The sequence below is a fragment of the Dipteris shenzhenensis genome, chromosome 1 (assembly GCF_047967505.1).
Source record: "Dipteris shenzhenensis isolate YYH24624 ecotype China chromosome 1, Dip_SZ_1.0, whole genome shotgun sequence".
Classification (NCBI taxonomy): domain Eukaryota; kingdom Viridiplantae; phylum Streptophyta; class Polypodiopsida; order Gleicheniales; family Dipteridaceae; genus Dipteris; species Dipteris shenzhenensis.
In genome coordinates, this window is record NC_141596.1 from 28,439,160 (window position 1) to 28,455,903 (window position 16,744).

Genomic DNA, 16,744 nt, shown 5'->3' on the forward strand with positions numbered 1-16,744 from the left:
GATCAAAGTTATACAAAGGCCAAGAGTCATAAAGACACTCAACTTAGTTGTACAAAGACCAACGCTGCATTACCCTTCAATAGATTTAGTTATGGAATGCACATAAGCGAAAGGCCTACTCACCAATGTATTTCGAGAGTGTACAATGATTTTTAGAGAAGATGGTCTCCTAGACATTTGACCAAGCGAAATGCTAGTCATTGCTGCACTTAAGGAACTCACTTATGGTCTATAGCAGACTAGTCCATAAAAAGTTGGGTTAAATTTTGAGACCTCTAGCCTAGGTTTTGGTATTAGAAAGTCTATAGGTTTGACTTTTAAATTTAATTAGATGTACGGAAAGGGCATCACCCGGAAGAGAGGGACACGATGAGTCAAGCCCATGTCATCTACCATGAACCCCTAGTGCCAAGGAATGAAGTACACAAGGTGCAGGCTGAGAAAAAGAGGGCTATCCTCCACAAGGGACAAAGTGGTGTCGGGGCAGCTCAACTGGAGAAGGAAGATATCTCTCCCTTGGATAGTGACCTCTTGGATGTCGTCACTCGCTAGTGCCAAGCTCACCTAAATCCAATCATGCACTTGCTTCCTCCTCGGAGTGAGGCCCACGATCCGACCCACTATTTCTTTGTCCTGAAGATTTAACTGCTTGCTTAACCTCTTGCTTGTCTGCTCGCGAAAGAAGAACCTTAACGGCTTGGAGAGTTGAGCCCCTTTGGCCTGACCAAAGGTCACCACCAAGATCCTTTCTACTAAGTCTACGCAAAGACTCACCGTTGCTGAAGGAAGAAGGGGAAAATAAAACAAAGAAAGACCAGCCCGGGGTTCTAGCAGAGATGCTGCTCCAAAGCTTCGAGGGACTGGCGAAAAAGAGGGAAAAAAGCCACCAAAATCCTGCCGCAACTGATGTGAACCAAGGCCTGCGAACACTCAGCAAAGTAGAGGCCGCACAGAAAAGAACACAGCCCTAGAGGGCTCCCAAAAGGTGGACTGGCTGCTACCACCAAGAGCCAGTCCCCAGCGGCTCAAAGGGAGCTTAACGGGCAGCAAGACTCTCTTGTAGGGGCCAAAGGCACACCTAGAGAAAATGGATCTACAGGTTATGCACATTGGCAGAGGTGGAGACAGAGGAGCATTTCCAATGTACCTGACAAGTTTACTATGATATTCGAGGACGGTACCACTGTCTCTTTCAAGGGGGTCACACTTTTGGGCCTCTCTCCCAGCTGATTCACTTTCATGACCAGGTTTGCATGGATCTCTATCTGATGGAGATGCTACGGGAATATTTCTTTCTTTCTTTCTTATGTAATGTTCTTTTTTGCTTCCATAGATCAATTGGCCTTCTACAAGTGTTAACAGCTCTCTCTCTCTCTCTCTCTCTCTCTCTTCCAGCCCCTCCCTCCCTCCCTCCCTCCCTCCCTCCTGTCCAGCTCTCTCCCTCTCTCCGGGCTACTCACCTTGCTCCCGCCTGCAAACGACCTGCTGCAGCTCTCGTTCGTACAAGCTCCTGCTCATGCCAGCTCCCGTCATCACTCGCGACCTACTGCCTCGCTCACGCGGCCCCTTGCTGCTCCAGCACGCCTGTGGTGCACTGTTGTTGGCGCGCTGCTGCTGGCACCTAGCCTGGCTGGCCAGGGATGATGAGGGTGCAGGCGCACCCCCTGCCATGCTGATGGCGGTGCCTTTACAGGCCCCTAGCTTGGCTAAGCCAAGCTGGGCTGCCATTGCAGCCTTGGCCTTATCTAAGGCCCCAGGCGGAGACCTCTACCATCGACTCCCCCCCCCCCCCCTTCTTCTTCCACCTCTGCTGCGATTTTGGAAGAGGCGTCCACCTGCAACAAACCAAAGAAAAAACAGCGATTTCAAATTCAATTGATTTCTCAAAAAGAGCACGAAAGACCTTGAGGTGAGCATTCAGAATTTCAGATTTCAGCACAATACTCAAGAAGGGATAATGTAGAGCCAAATGTCCAGTACGGTCTGTTCGGTTGACATGACAACAAGGGGAGAAAAAGAAAGGAAGTGTAGTGCCATTTGGGCAAGTGCACAGAAGATAAGTGGGGAGCATGTCAAAACATGCATAAATACCATGAGAGACATTTCCAAAATGCATGATGGTGATATCGAAAACTTACAGAAGATGTTTGGGGGCAGCAAAGAGGGAGATATTGATGACATCAAACAGGAAATGTGCGCTTCTTTGGAAGAAGAAATGAATAAATGGAGATCAGAAATGCAATTCCAAATGGGGATCAAAATTGGTAAGATGCGAGAGGAAATGACCCGCTTGGTTGATGCCAAAACCAGCCACCACACATTGATGATCAAGGCACTCAAAACGCAGATTGCCAAGCTAAGGATGAGAATGAACTATTGAAAGCTCGCACTCCACTTGAAGAAGGAGAGATCCAACCATCTCTAAATGAGGAGCTGAATATGCTAAAAACAGAGAATGAAAAGCTTAAGAAAGAGATGGCTGCCCTACAAATGACAATCCAAGGGAAACATGAGGAGTTTTCCAAACAAATAGATAGAGGCAATGCTGAGATGAAAGAGTGGAAAGAAGTGGTCAGTAAGGGCAAAGCAGCCCCAACAAAGAAACAGTTTATCTCCGATGCCTTAGAGGAAGAGAAGAGAAGAAATAGTAAAGCACTAAATGTTCTCATTAGAGGTCTCACAGTTGGGAACAATACAATGGCGGATGCTGAAGCTTTAATCACTAAGACTGGGCTCAATCTTACTTTCGAGGCAGCTTGGAGGGTAGGAAAGGATGATGCGCCAACAAGACCTATGATTGTGAGATTTTGGACAATAACAGACTGGTCTACCTTCATGAGTATGAGGGGAGCTCTAAAGGGGACTAGAACCTATTTGGATGATGATCTCACGCTCTTACAACAAGAGTACAGAAGAGAGGGGATGATCCGAGTAATGGCTGCAAGGCAGGAAGGAAAATGGGCTGTATACCGAGATGGCAAAGTAATCATTTGAGAAAGGGTAGAAAGAGGTGGAGGTGACACATATAGTGCATGACGGTGTCGGGCCTCCGAGAGACAGAGACACAAGGCAGATTGAATATGCCTGTTTGGAACTGTAATCGCACCCTTTGGTCCGATCCAAGTGACTTTTTAGAGATGTATATAGATAGAGACATTATCTTCTATTCCTAGACACATGAGAGCCCACAGAGGGTTGCCACAATGACAGGATATAGAGAGTTGAGGAGAGACAGTGGGGTAAGAGGCTTTGGAGGCGTGGCTGTCCTCTTCAAAACACCCTTGAGACCACTCATATATATGTTGAACGGCGAGAGGAGCATGCACATCATATGTGGATACGAGTTCAGCTGCCAGATGCCTGACCGATCTTCATTGCGGTATGCTACTTCCCCCCAGACACGTCATCATATGCCCATGAGGTCACCACAGAGGGACATAGCCCATTTGAGACGATACATGATGACATCATAGAGTTCTCCAGACAAGGAGACAACCTCCTTCTGGGAGACTTCAATGCAACGACAGGAGATAGACAGGTGGGCCTACTAGACTTTGCATACAAGAGAGACCCCCACATGGTCCTGGAGCTAGATGCAGCAGAGCTCGGGATCCTGAGACATTCTGCAAATGTCTCACATGTGACGGCATACTGGGCGATTTTTACTTGAATTGGGAGCAGGTTGCAGAGACCACTCACGAGACAAACCGTCCCCAGAGCATATTCTATTGAGGTCCGACCTATCACAGCTTTTCTCAAGGGGGATCGACAGAGACAAGGGGTCACTTTGGACATATACCTAGATGAATCCAGGAACATTCCCAAACTCATCCTCTAAATACACAACATAGTGTAGTTTCAATCTCATGATAGTCACTCACAAGATTGAAAACCATAAACTTCATCATGCATAGCAAGGACTACCTACTATGACAACCCCACTGATGTCATCAGTGCCCAACAGCGGGTGTAGACCATAGCATAAAAAATATGCTCTCACACATACAAATCCACACACCCACACATACTTGAGCATCCATTTATACAAAGTCTTCGTATTGAGTTTCTGTTGGCACTCCGAAGGTGAAGGGCAGACTCAACCATGACGAAGGCTAGCACTAAAGGAGAACGCTAATTAAAAGGTAGTCCAAAATCTCTTCATTTAAGCTATGACTGCTTGTGAAGTTAAGCGTTTTCATTTTAGTCTCTCCCCAACGAGCATCTAAATCTAAATCTAGCTGATAGGGCAACGCACCATTTAAGATAGAAAGAATTATCACAATACTAGCAAGCCACTTTGGACATAGCCCAAAGACTTCAGGGATTGAGGAGACTGTGCCTCCTGCCACAGCACGAGACAGCTTGACAAATGCAGATAATTTTCACAACTCACTAAAGAGCCATCACTATACCGGGCTTCGGTTTTTGAATCCTAGCTCCGTGACTAATTTGATTCAGTTTGTACTTGATTGATTATGATAATTATGATTTTACTAGTATAGATTAGTACTCAGCAAGGGCCCTAGCACGCCCTTTGCTCCAGCCCACTGAGGCTTGTATGAGTCTATATTTTTGTGTGCACTTTGTCCCATAGGCCCGCAAGGCCTCCCACGGACGTTAATACATCTCTGTCTCTCTCTGTCTCTCCCTGTCTCTCTCTGTCTCTCTCTCACAGCAAAGGGCCTGTTTCAGCCCACTGTGGCTTGTATGAGTTACTCTTTGAGTTTTTTACTTTGTCTCATCGGTCCGTGAGGCCACCCAAAGACAGTAATACATCATTCTCTCTCTCTCTCTCTCTCTCTCTCTCTCCACACACAGACACACAGACGTACACATAAGTGCATGTATGCACATACACACAAATACATTGCTGCTAGTATAAAAATATGCTCTCACACATACAAATCCACACACGCACACATACTTGAGCATACATTTATACACAGTCTTCGTACTGAGTTTCTGTCAGCACTCCGGAGGTGAAGGGCAGACTCAGCCATGATGAAGGCTAGCACTAAAGGAGAAGGCTAATCAAAAGGTAGTCCAAAATCTCTTCATTCAAGCTACAACTGCTTGTGAAGTCTAAACATTTTCATTTTAGTCTCTCCCCAACGAGCATCTAAATCTAGAGGCACGTGTTGCTTTCTTATGCAGGCAATTGGAGAATGCCAAAATGGAAGAGGGGGACAGCATGGATGCATACATCACAAAAATCAAGGATTTTCAAGAGCAGCTCATTAATGTTGATGAAATTATTTCAGATGCTCAGGAAGTGTCTACAACACTTAATGGACTTCCTGAGTCCTACCAAGGTTTGCTACTACATTGAGGTTGGTTGCCATGGGCAATCCCAACACTTATACTTCGACCAGCTCACAAGAAGAGCACAGTCGCACAAAGCGTGCTGCCTCAAATTGCAAATCAGGCTTTTGTCGCTAATCACAAAAATAAGGGAAAGAACGGGCAAAATTACAGCAAACCCAAGCCTTCTGGAGGCTCATCTACTGCTGGACACTCATCTAATTCTGTCCCGTCTGATGCAAAGAAGAAAAACAGCAAACGTTGTAATTATTGCCGGAAGCCAGGACATGACAATTCTAAATGTCGCAAGCGCATCGCTTCTGAAAAGAAAAAGCAGCAAAAGGGACTTGCTGTCACTACTACTACTGCTGCCCCAGATCATGGTCATGAGGCAGCAAGCATTGCCCACCATGAGTGGGCTTTCACGGTGACATGCCAGTACCATCCAGAGAAGCATGCTACATCCTTTTCTCTCTTAGATTCTAAGTCAGATTGGTGCTTCCAAGCACATCACTTCTTGCATATCACTCTTTTAGACATTGGGGGCTGCTCCACATGGTGGCACAGTGACATGTGCCAACATTGCATCATATCCCGTGAAAGGGATTGGCCAAGTCAAGGTCACTTCCTTTCAGGTGATACGATCACACTCATGGACGTTTTGTTTGTCCCAAGTATCAAGAAGAACCTAATCTCCATTGCAGCCATATCCTTGAATGGCTTTCGGGTTGTCTTTGATGGTTATCAACGTGCCATGTATGACAACCGGTACGATGACATCATAGTACTTACGGGGTCACTTTATTCTAGGCTATATCATCTTGATACTTATGACAAATGGCCTGCTATAGAGGCAAATTTGGTGGCTGACTTGGTTAAAATGCATTCACAAAAGATGGTGGTTGCTCTCCAGCCTTTTGTTGATTTTGGGCTCTACACTTTGCTTTCAAGCATCGCACTTTCCTTCCCTTCACGGCTCTACGTTCCCTCCTGCTCAGCCTTTCCCGCTCAGCCTCTCCCGCTCCTTCCTGCTCCCTTCCGCTAGCCTCTCCACTCCCTCCCGCTAGCCTCTCTTGTAGCCTCTCTGCTCAGCCTCTCTGTTTGTACCTCCCGTATCACTCAACCTCCCGTACCTCCGTACCGCTCAACCTCTCCCTCTATACCTCCATACATCCAGCAGCTCAACCTCTCCGTACAACAGCTCCTCATACAGTTGCTCAACCTCTCCCTGTACCGTATAGTCCATCCGTACTTTCGTCCCATCTGCACCTAGTCCTAGTTCTCCCTAACCTCGAGTTGGGCTAAACCCCCAACCCAACCCAGGGGTTAGGCTAAGCTAGGGGGTTCAACATACAGCCAACTATGGACTAGCCTACCCTCCCCCCCAAGTCCCCCTCAACTCCTTCAACATCCATCAGGACTCAATACTCTACAGTTGCAGCCATGACACCATCTCCATATGCACGGAATTACCAACAAGAAGGCTCAAAACGACCCATCCTCAGGCAACACGATCAGATTTTTTATCTGCAGCAGGCAGTGAGAGAGCTATGATTGGAGCTGGCAGAAGTAAAGGCCCGACTTCACATTCTGGAAGGGCCTAGTAAGCAAGTTGTAATTGAAGAGGCTGTAAAATCTTGCAAGGATTTCCCCCCTACCCCGTAGCTAGTCTCTATTGTCAAAGATCTTGTTTACACCGAAGTACAAACTGCTAAGAAGGAAGTGATTGTGGAAGTGGACAACAAAGCAAGTAAGTCTGATATTCAAGCAGAGATTAAAGAACGCGAAGCTAGACGTGATAATGCTCTGAAGATTAGAATAGGGGGACTCCAGAAGATTGGTACAAAGAGGACACATATAGTGAAACATTGACAAAGATCAAAGCAAGCTTGCCCAACATTGAATGGGTGAATGATGATGAGCACGATGATGACAACTCCAGGCCAGCTTCTATTTTGCACTATAGAGGGCAGGCAATCCTTACTCTGAAGTCAAAACATATGCGGATCAAGCTTCTTCGACAATCTTACAAGTTGAAGGGCACCAAAGTATGGATAGCAGAGGAGCTTACACAAGCTCAACTCAAGATTAAGGCAACTGAATAAGACTCTCGGTCTTAAACTGATGTATGGTTGTTTACTCCTCTAGATTATCATGTAGGTACTCTAAATAATATGGGTTGGTTTTTGCACTCCTTGGGAGCTGCCATGTGCCCTCCCTAAAGCAGATGTACTAGAGGGTTTCTTGCTGTCCCATAGACCTTTTGGTCTCCAATGGACGTTAATAGACTTTCTTTCTCCCACTCATGCATGCACCGGTTAAACATGTTTGCGAGGGATGCTTGTTGGGCAAAATGCACCGTTTCTCATTTCCAAAGGATGGGATAGTTGGTGCATCCAGGAAGCTTCACCTTGTGCATAGTGATGTGTGTAGGCCGATGCGGATAGCATCTCTTGGGGGCTACCTTTACTTTTCTACTGTACTAGATTTGCTTGGATATATGGCATGAAGGCCAAATCTGATGTGTTCCCATGCTTCAGACATTGGCTTGCCATGGCTGAAAATGAATCAGGGAACAAGCTCCTTACTCTACGCACTGACAGGGGGAAAGAGTACATGTCCCGTGAATTCTTTGATTTTTTGGCAGCTCGAGGTGTTACTCATCAATGTACACTGCCTTATACTCCGCAGCAGAACGGGCTGGCAGAGAGGAAAACTCGGTTAGAGCAGGTGCATGCTCAAAGGAAAGTATTTGCCAAATAAGTTTTGGTTGGATGCTGTCATGTGCTCCAACTATGTGCTCAATCGGGCACCCACAAAGGCATTGAAGACTATCACACCTTACGAGGCATGGCATGGTTGCCAACCTGAAATTTCTCATATGTGGGTGTTTGGGTCATTGGCTTATGCTCATGTGCCATCTCAGCTGAGACACAAGCTTGAAGACAAAGCTGTAAAATGCATATTCATTGGTTATAGTGCAGAGAGCAAGGGATACATGTTGTATCAGCCCAACACAGGCAAGGTCATTGTCAGTAGGGATGTTGTTATCGCTGAAAATGCGCCTTTACGTTGGCTAGAATGCAAAAAACAGCCTACTGTTGATTCCTCAGATGTCTTGATACATTGTTGCCTCTCTTTTAGTCGCCCACAAATCCAGAGCAGCCAGTGCAAAGTGTTGTGCCATACACTTCTACCAATGCACATCTTCCTCCAATAGTTCCTGCTCAGCCTGATATACCTTTAGTTGATGATCATGCTATTGAGCAGGCAGTTGCACACGAGAGTGTTGTCATTAAACAGTCCCGAGATGGCTTTTGGACACCCTCCGGGACAGCAAACAAGCTGAGCCTTTGCCAACCCGCACTAGAGGTGTGCATAAACAAATGCATGGCAACTATTTGGTTGTAGCTTTGGTTGCTACTACTTGCAATGAGAAACCTTTATGTCACACGGATGCCTTTGACAGCAAGGAATGGATGGATGCCATGAAGGCTGAGCTTGAATCCATTCATGCAACCAACACTTGGGAGTTGTGTGACTTGTCAGCAGGCAAGCGTATCATTGGCACAAAGTGGGTCTACAAGGTGAAAAGGAAAGCTGATGGCAGTGTTGACCGCCTCAAAGCCCGCTTGGTTGCAAAGGAATATGCACAGTAGCACGGCATTGACTTTGAGGAGACCTTTTCTCCCACCTCACGCATTACTACTATCAGGTGTGTTATTGCTATGGCATCTCATCGGCATTGGGAGGTTCATTAGCTGGACATCAAGACTGCCTTCCTTCATGGTGATCTTCAGGAAGAGGTCTATGTCACTCAGCCACCTGGTTTTGAACAATTAGGTTCTGAAAATATGGTTTGCCGGCTCAGAAAAATCCTCTATAGCTTGAAGCACGCACCCCGGGCATGGTATGCAAAGATACATGCATTTTTGATAGTCCGTGGCTTTCAGAATAGCCCAAACCGAGGCCACTCTTTATGTCTAAAAGAGTGCATCAGAATTTTTAATTCTGATTTTATATGTGGATGACATGCTTAATGCTGGGCCAAATAAGGAACAAATTGCAGATTTCAAGGCTGATTTACAGCAGTCTTTTGCCATGACAGATATGGGCCGGTTGCCCTATTATTTGGGCATACAGTTTGCATATGTTGAGGGGTGTAGGTATAAAGATGAGTTAGTCCAAGTATATTGGACAGCTCCTTGATCGCTTCCAGTTTAAGGATTGCAAGCCAGTTTCTACTCCATTGGAGCCTCGCTTTCGTTTCTCCTCCGAGGACGGAAGTCCGCCATTTGATGCATCCCTTTATCAGTAGGCTGTTGCTTGCCTCGTATACCTTTGTCATACCTAGCTTGATCTTCAGTATGCCATCTCCCATCTCAACGGGTACATGTACAAGCCTAGTACGCAGCATTGGCAAGCAGTGAAGCGGGTGGGTCTTTCGATACTTGAAGGCCACGCAGCATTTGGGTTTACTCTATGGTTCAGAGGCCCCACTTGTTTTGCATGCATTCACGGACAGCAACTGGGCAGGATGTTACGACACTAGGGTGTCACACAGCGGCAACTGATTTATGCTTGGAGCTTCATGCATCTCTTGGTTCAGCAAGAAGCAGCCTACAATTGCCACATCCAATTGTGAGGCTGAGGACAGAGCAGCTTTCACAGCTATAGTCGAGTGCATTTGGCTTCGCAAGTTACTTGCAGATCTTGATATCATTCAGCCCGACCTACATCGACACCCAGAGTGCTTTGACGGTTGCTAGAAACCCAATGTTTCATGTGCACACATTGAAGTCCTATCACTATGTTCGAGAGCGACTATCTCGTGGAGACATCCAGTTGTCCTATGTTCCCAGCGAGGACAACTTGGAAGATCTTTTCACGAAAGCTTTACCACGGCCCAAGTTTGAGGCATTTCGACATGCTTTACACTTGGCTCCTTTTGTTACGTGAGGGATCACTCTATACATATCATAGGTTGCTATATCGCTCTAGGACGAATATGTGCAACCATGATGTAGTTTCTAGGTATTCTTGAGATATTTCCAAGATACTTCAGCCATACCATGGAGAGGGGTTTGTTAGCACTTAGCCTTGGTATGAACCCTGCAGGTCAGGTCAACTCTATGAGTTGACTTCTCTAGTCAACCATATGGTTGACTTAGGGGCCATATAGGCCACCCTTTGTGTTTTCCTCTTATCCATTTGAGCAGTACTACGTTTTGCTCCAGCTTGTTGTTTGCTTCCTGCACTCCACTCTCGTTCCATTGCTTCCTGCACCCAACAAAACATACCTTGTGTGGGACACACTTTGCATTTAACTTGCTTGTATAAAGCCATAACTAAGCTAGATGATGCCATTTGCGAAGCCAAGAGGTCAGAGTCTTGAGATGAGGTGAGTGTGTGGGATTGATTGAAGGCCCTAGATAAGTCTACAAAGTAGCAATATACTCTATGTTATTAGTGTCTTAACTTGTTGATAAGGGCTTTGAGTGTGAAATTTTGATTCAAAATGGAATGGTCATGGCCAAAGCTTGCCTGAACCTATTTATCCGCTCTGCATGCTAATGTGTATTTCTAGTGCAATTCCATAAACCTTGATTATCAACAAGTACTGTAAGAGGAGAGGGACCATCACTAGCATAGACTTTTTGCCTTATGCAAATGACAGTGTTGATTTCAGATACAACAGAGGGCCTATACATACATCTATCTACCAGCACTACAGAAGTTTTATAACAGCCAGCATAAAAAGGCCAACCTTGGTTAAACCAAGCTTATGATCATCAATGCCAAAGGAAGCCAACTGTTACAAGCAACCAACTGGGATTGTTAATTCACGTCTACTTGGGATGCGTGCGTCTACATACATATATAATATTGTGTGTGCATGCACATGCAAGGGAGAGAGAGAGAGAGAGAGAGAGAGAGAGAGAGAGAGAGAGAGACCCCTCCAGCCTGGTGAAGATAAAGTACAACTTCTTGGACAATCTTCACAGTCTCTGGAAAACGGCTGTAGAACTTTTTATTTTGTTGCAGTACACGTTTGAAGCATGCACGGTAAACAAGCTCTGCTGTACACCCTGAATTCACAGGTGGAAGACCACCAGTAAGCAACACCTGCTTCAAGCCACTTGGAGCAAAACTGAGGTATGTGACTGCACAGAATCCACCATAGCTCTGCAAAGACAAACATCATTTCATATTTTCAGCCATAAATTTGAAATTCTGTGATTGGAAGGTATCTGCAACATGTTGGAAGGTGGGACTCACTGACGTACCTGACCGAGCACAGTCCAGGGTTCTCCATCAGGAACCAAACAGGTTCTCACATACTCAGCATCCTTGACAATGCTGTCCGCTCGAAAGTGCTGCAGATAGTCTACTTGTTGCTGGACAGATGTGATTTGACTTAAAGAAGAAGCTGTTAACGGTGTTGACAGGCCTGTGCCACGCTGCAATTCACATTTTCTAGCTGAGTGATCCCCAATTAAAAAGCGTTTACACACTTTTTTTTAAATAGAAATCCATGTATTGTTATATTACAAGAGGCTGTCCCAAGTGGAGATCAGCAAATACAAGATCAGAAAATCTCGTTGCAAGACAAGTAGACAGTGTAATCTATCTGACGATAGACAGTGTAATCTATCTGACGAACAGACAGGCCATAGAGTGACATCTGGAAATCGTAGAAGATGGAAGAAGCAGGCTCTTGAAAGATTCAGTGGTTCCTGTCTTTCCACAGAGGCCAGAGTGCTCAGTGTGTGTGCACGCGCGTGTGTGAGTTTGACCTTCTTTTCGTCTGGGTTTGATATTGGGCAGTCTGGACTATGTGGAAACACAGAAATCACACATTTTCCATATTTCACTATTTCCTGATGTCACTTTGGCAATCTTTTTATGATTGCCTATCTGTTTGCCAGATAGATTTTCTTATCTTCTTATGAGACATTCTGAGATTGTATTTGCATGTCTCCTCTTATGGGGCTGCTTTTTGTAATATAAAGCTACATGGGTTTCACCCCCCAAAAAAAGTATGTGTGTATGTACGTACGTATGTATGTATGTATGGGCAATTATATTATCCTTCCATTATTTGTGCATTTAATTGCAAACTGGAATAGAGGAAAGGCTGATGCCTGGTCTAAAAGAATCACACGAAATTCCTCACAAACTTTCTTTAGCCACCCTCCTGCTTCTAAGGGACGAGGACTTTCAAAGCCGGGTCCTCCCTGCAAGAATAGTAGATATGGCATTCGCTGCTCCTTCTTTCCAGCTTTTCTTCCAGTAACAGAAACAGAAGTTAGAAATCCCAATTGTTTCCTCAATATAGAGGGGACAACCAAGAGCAACAAGTTAAAATACATAAATATGCCTTCATAACACTAGACTATATCCAATCTTACAACTAATTTTTTTTACAGAACAAGTAAAAATATAATAAAATACCCAAAAAAAAAGATTTAAATACTCCATTCATAATTCCAATATTTTTTATTGTGCAAAGAAACCTCAGGCTCAAAATTTCTAAAGCAAAAAGACTTAAACAACAACTCCAAACTTCAAGACTTATCAGCAATAAAATCAAAATATCTGCAAAACTTAAACTTCAAAGGTGGAAATGTAGACAGCTTGAATGAGCCGCAATTGGAAGCAGAAAAATAGTAGGTAATTCAGACATTAAAAGGCCTATGCATAGAGTGCACACCTTCCCAAGAACTTGGCAGTGAATAATGTCACGTTTGTTCCTTTCCTTTCCCCTCAAAATGGTTTCCCCTAAAATGTGAAACAGAGATTTCAATGTATAGGATTACAAATGGGGCGAATTCCAGACAAAGTTGCAAAGAAAAACACATGGAAATGCCTCAGTATCACTCATAGCTCCCCCCCCAAACTCATCTCATTTCCAAGATTTTGATCACACACTGAAGCACACAAGGTTCTCCCTCTTCCTCTGGACTCCATATAGAAGAGGGGTTAAAACTACCTGTTCAAAAGCATCCTCTTACAGAAACTAAAATTTAGTGTAGCATATTCTCCCCCGGCCTGCTCTGAATGTGGCTTCATGATCTCAAGTGGGCATCCAAACCATGAAGAGATGTTCTCCTTTAAGAAATTGGCCACCGTCCAGGTGCTGCAGCCTGCCACTGCCTTAGATCAGCCCATCTAGTAACAAAGTCCTGGTACAATAACATAATACTTTCCACGGTGGGAGCTCAGCAGAGGCACATAAATCCAGCCCCCATTTCTCAAAAGGGCCTAAAGCAAGGATGGGGTGCAGTGGGCCCCTTTTCAGCTCTCTACTCCTGAAAGTCTGACACATATGGCATGCGGTGCACCATTCCTGAACATCCTTATGCGTACTTGGCCAAAAATACCCCGCTGCCAACACCTTCCTAGAAGCCTTTTCATGTGCAAAGTGGCCCCCACAAATATCCTCATAACAGGCCTCCACCACTCCTTTCTTCCTTTTGGACTTCCGTGAACTGGCTGCTTTTGCAAAATTGCTTCCTCAGGGCAGGGCTGACTGCGATGAGTAGGTATGTATATATTTGCCTTCACATCATGCAGATTAGCCATAAGATCGTGATCTCTCACGCCCTGTCTGAAGGGAAGTCTGCCAAACCAATTTTCCACTTGGAGACTTCTTTTTCTTCTTTCACACACCTTCCCCCCATGTGCATCGTCAGATCCAGTGTTCATCCCTTTCTCATGCCCACGGTTCCCAACGTACCTCCAACTCCAAAGACACACGCCTATCATGCTCTTTCTTCCCAATCAACCATGCACAGTCATACTTCACATACCCCTTTCCATCGTATTCAAAGCAAATGATATTTGCTTGATCCCATGGGACCCTTGGTTCATGGGCATCCTAACTAGTGGAGCCTGCACCAAATGCACTTTGAGTTCCTTAAACTCAGCCATCATTTTTTCCGAGTGCTCTTCTATCTGGCTCCCACTCAAGCCTGGCATAGTAGCTGCGTTATCCACTATAGAGGGAGCACCTGCCACAACTCCCATGCCTTAATAAAACTACATACAAAGCTAAATCAAAACCCACAAAGATGCCTTCAACGTCACGCTGAACTGCAATGCACCCGTCGAAAATCTACCTGGACTGTTTCGTCAATCTCACACACCTCCGAACGAGATGACTCACAAATTCTTGGCATCAGTATTATCAGCACAATTTATGAGGCACCCACCAAGTGACATACACGTTGCTAGACATCCAAGTTCCAAACATCCTGTTTCGAATTCATCACTTACTTAAATGCTCTCTTTTCAGGAAGTCCTTGTCAACTCTGTCTACAAGCCCATCCCCTTGCTCCAATTTGCTATTGTCAACCGTTTTTCATCTTGCATCAGGCTCTTCATTCTTCTATCAGGCTCAAAACATTCTTGTCGATACCTTCCTAAAACCTCTATAAAAGCAATTTTTAAAATATGCCTTCGATCAGCTTATCTCAAAGCATGACCTCTACCTTGAATCCCTTCCTTCTCACACTCATATGTATACCTTCTCCTCAACCACCATCTCTCCCCCTAACCACAGTCTCCATGCTGAAATTCCAAGATTTCCTCTCTCCTGTGACCTCAAGCCTCCAAGCTCATCGCCCCATTAATGTAAGAGAGTTATATTTTCAGCGCAAGACCATATTCTTATGTCATCAAAAGCAAGGGTGAAGGAAAGACAGAGCCCCTTCGACCAAAAAGTCCATGGTGGCTTTCCTTTGCCAGGAATCTGTCTCCTTGTGCTCCCACATGGCAGCCTGTTTGGTGCCCATGTGGCAGCCCCAAACCTAATTATATTGTCCTATGCCCCCCCCCCCCCCCCACATGCACTCCTCATTTGGGGGCTCACAGATGGGGAGGTCACCTCTACAATCCCAACGGAAAGTTTATGTTGGAAAGCGGAGGCATGAGGAAGGGGTAAGTACTAAATCCGAGGATGCTCACGGAGGAAAGGTATATGAGAGAAGGAATAAGAAGAAGAAGTCATCCAGGAGGAAGATCGGTTTGGTAGATTTCCCATTGGGTCAAGGGGTGAGAGAATATGATCTTATGGCTGGTCTTCTTGATGTGGAGGCAAATATAACCATACCTCAACTAATTGCAATCAGCCCTACCTTGAGGTGGTAATTTGTAAAAGCAGCCAGTTCACGGAGGTTCAAAAGGAAAAAGACTATGATGAAGGCAAAGGATGTGAGGATCGATCTAAATGATAAGATCCCAGTGGTGTCTGCCTTGATTAATGCTATGCTTGTTAAAAATGTGTATGTGGAGGAGGGGCTGCAATTAATGTTATAAGTGAGCAAACCATGCATGAAGTGGGGTTGAAAAGTGATGCTCCGTCTATATACAAGATAGAGTTGCTAGACTAAGTCCTTAGGTGCAATCACTACAATCAAGATAGATGTATGTGACGTCACAGCCATATGTACCTTCTAGTGCTCCCAACTAACCCTGACAGAGATGCATACCCAATTATCCTAGGAAGTCCTTGGCTGCATCACATAGGTGCAGGATGGTACGAAGACGGTGAAGCATAATTTGAAGGATGGTCGAAAGGAAATTTTGAAGGAGGAAGAAATTGAAAATACTTCCTCGTCAGAATATGATAGCTATGAATCCATTTCGAGGGAGTCCAGTTCACAGGAGGCGGAAACTCTTGAAAACATATAGAGCGGAAAGCGAATATAACAAGAACATGAGAGACACCAGTAGGCCTGAAATAGCTGCTGTATATCTGCCCTCAATGGAGCCGTAAAACATGGATACAACTCTCATAAAGGAGTAAAAGACTGTTCAATAACAGCAATATAGAACCTGAGGTACAGCCTGCTGGAAGAGCACAAGAGGGGCTGTAGAAGGACAGAGTATTGCTGTCCTGAATCTCAGCAAAGCGGGCACTTCAAGGCAATGAGAGAAGTTGGAAGATGAGGTGTAGAACCGGGCTGAGAAGAAGGAGGAAAGAGGACTGAACTGAGGGGCAGCAGCAGGCAAGGATGAGGGATCTGCAGAGGGAGCGTGGGCAGCCAACAGGGCAGCTAAGGGGCTCAGGTAGGGACGGCCAGGAGCAGGCAGTAACAGAAGACCTGAGGAGCTGCTTGAGTGGGTGAGTGAAATGAGGAGGGGGAGGGCCCTTATATAGGGAAGGCCTGGGTAGATGGTCGGTCTAGTTGGCCTAGACCGACCAGCTGGTCGGCCAGGGGCTGGTCGGCCAGGAACTGGTCGGCCAGGGGCTGGTCGGCCAGGGTTGGTCGGCCTGGTCTGTCCCCCGCTTCGGCCCTGACGCGTGGGTGCTGGTGTTGTGCAGGAGCGCGTCCTGTGGAGGTCGAAGAAGGAGCCGGAATACTGACTGACTGAGACCTCTCTCACTCGGCGGGCACACCCACATCAAAGGCCCTCACTCAGAACACAACACCTGGAG

General features: G+C 45.6%; 1 protein-coding gene across 3 annotated transcripts in view; it reads right to left on the reverse strand.

Annotated features, from left to right (window-relative positions):
* The window catches only part of LOC147905653 (alpha/beta-Hydrolases superfamily protein), a 42,745-nt gene that overhangs the window by 13,978 nt on the left and 12,023 nt on the right, over window positions 1-16,744 (reverse strand). For all 3 annotated transcript variants that reach the window (XM_087381154.1, XM_087381149.1, XM_087381158.1), the window contains exons 3-5: window positions 12,447-12,583; window positions 11,589-11,762; window positions 11,257-11,487 (exon numbers count right to left, since the gene is read on the reverse strand). In XM_087381154.1, the coding sequence (XP_087237280.1) occupies window positions 11,257-11,487; window positions 11,589-11,762; window positions 12,447-12,583 (542 nt within the window). The remainder of the gene's footprint in view (window positions 1-11,256; window positions 11,488-11,588; window positions 11,763-12,446; window positions 12,584-16,744) is intronic.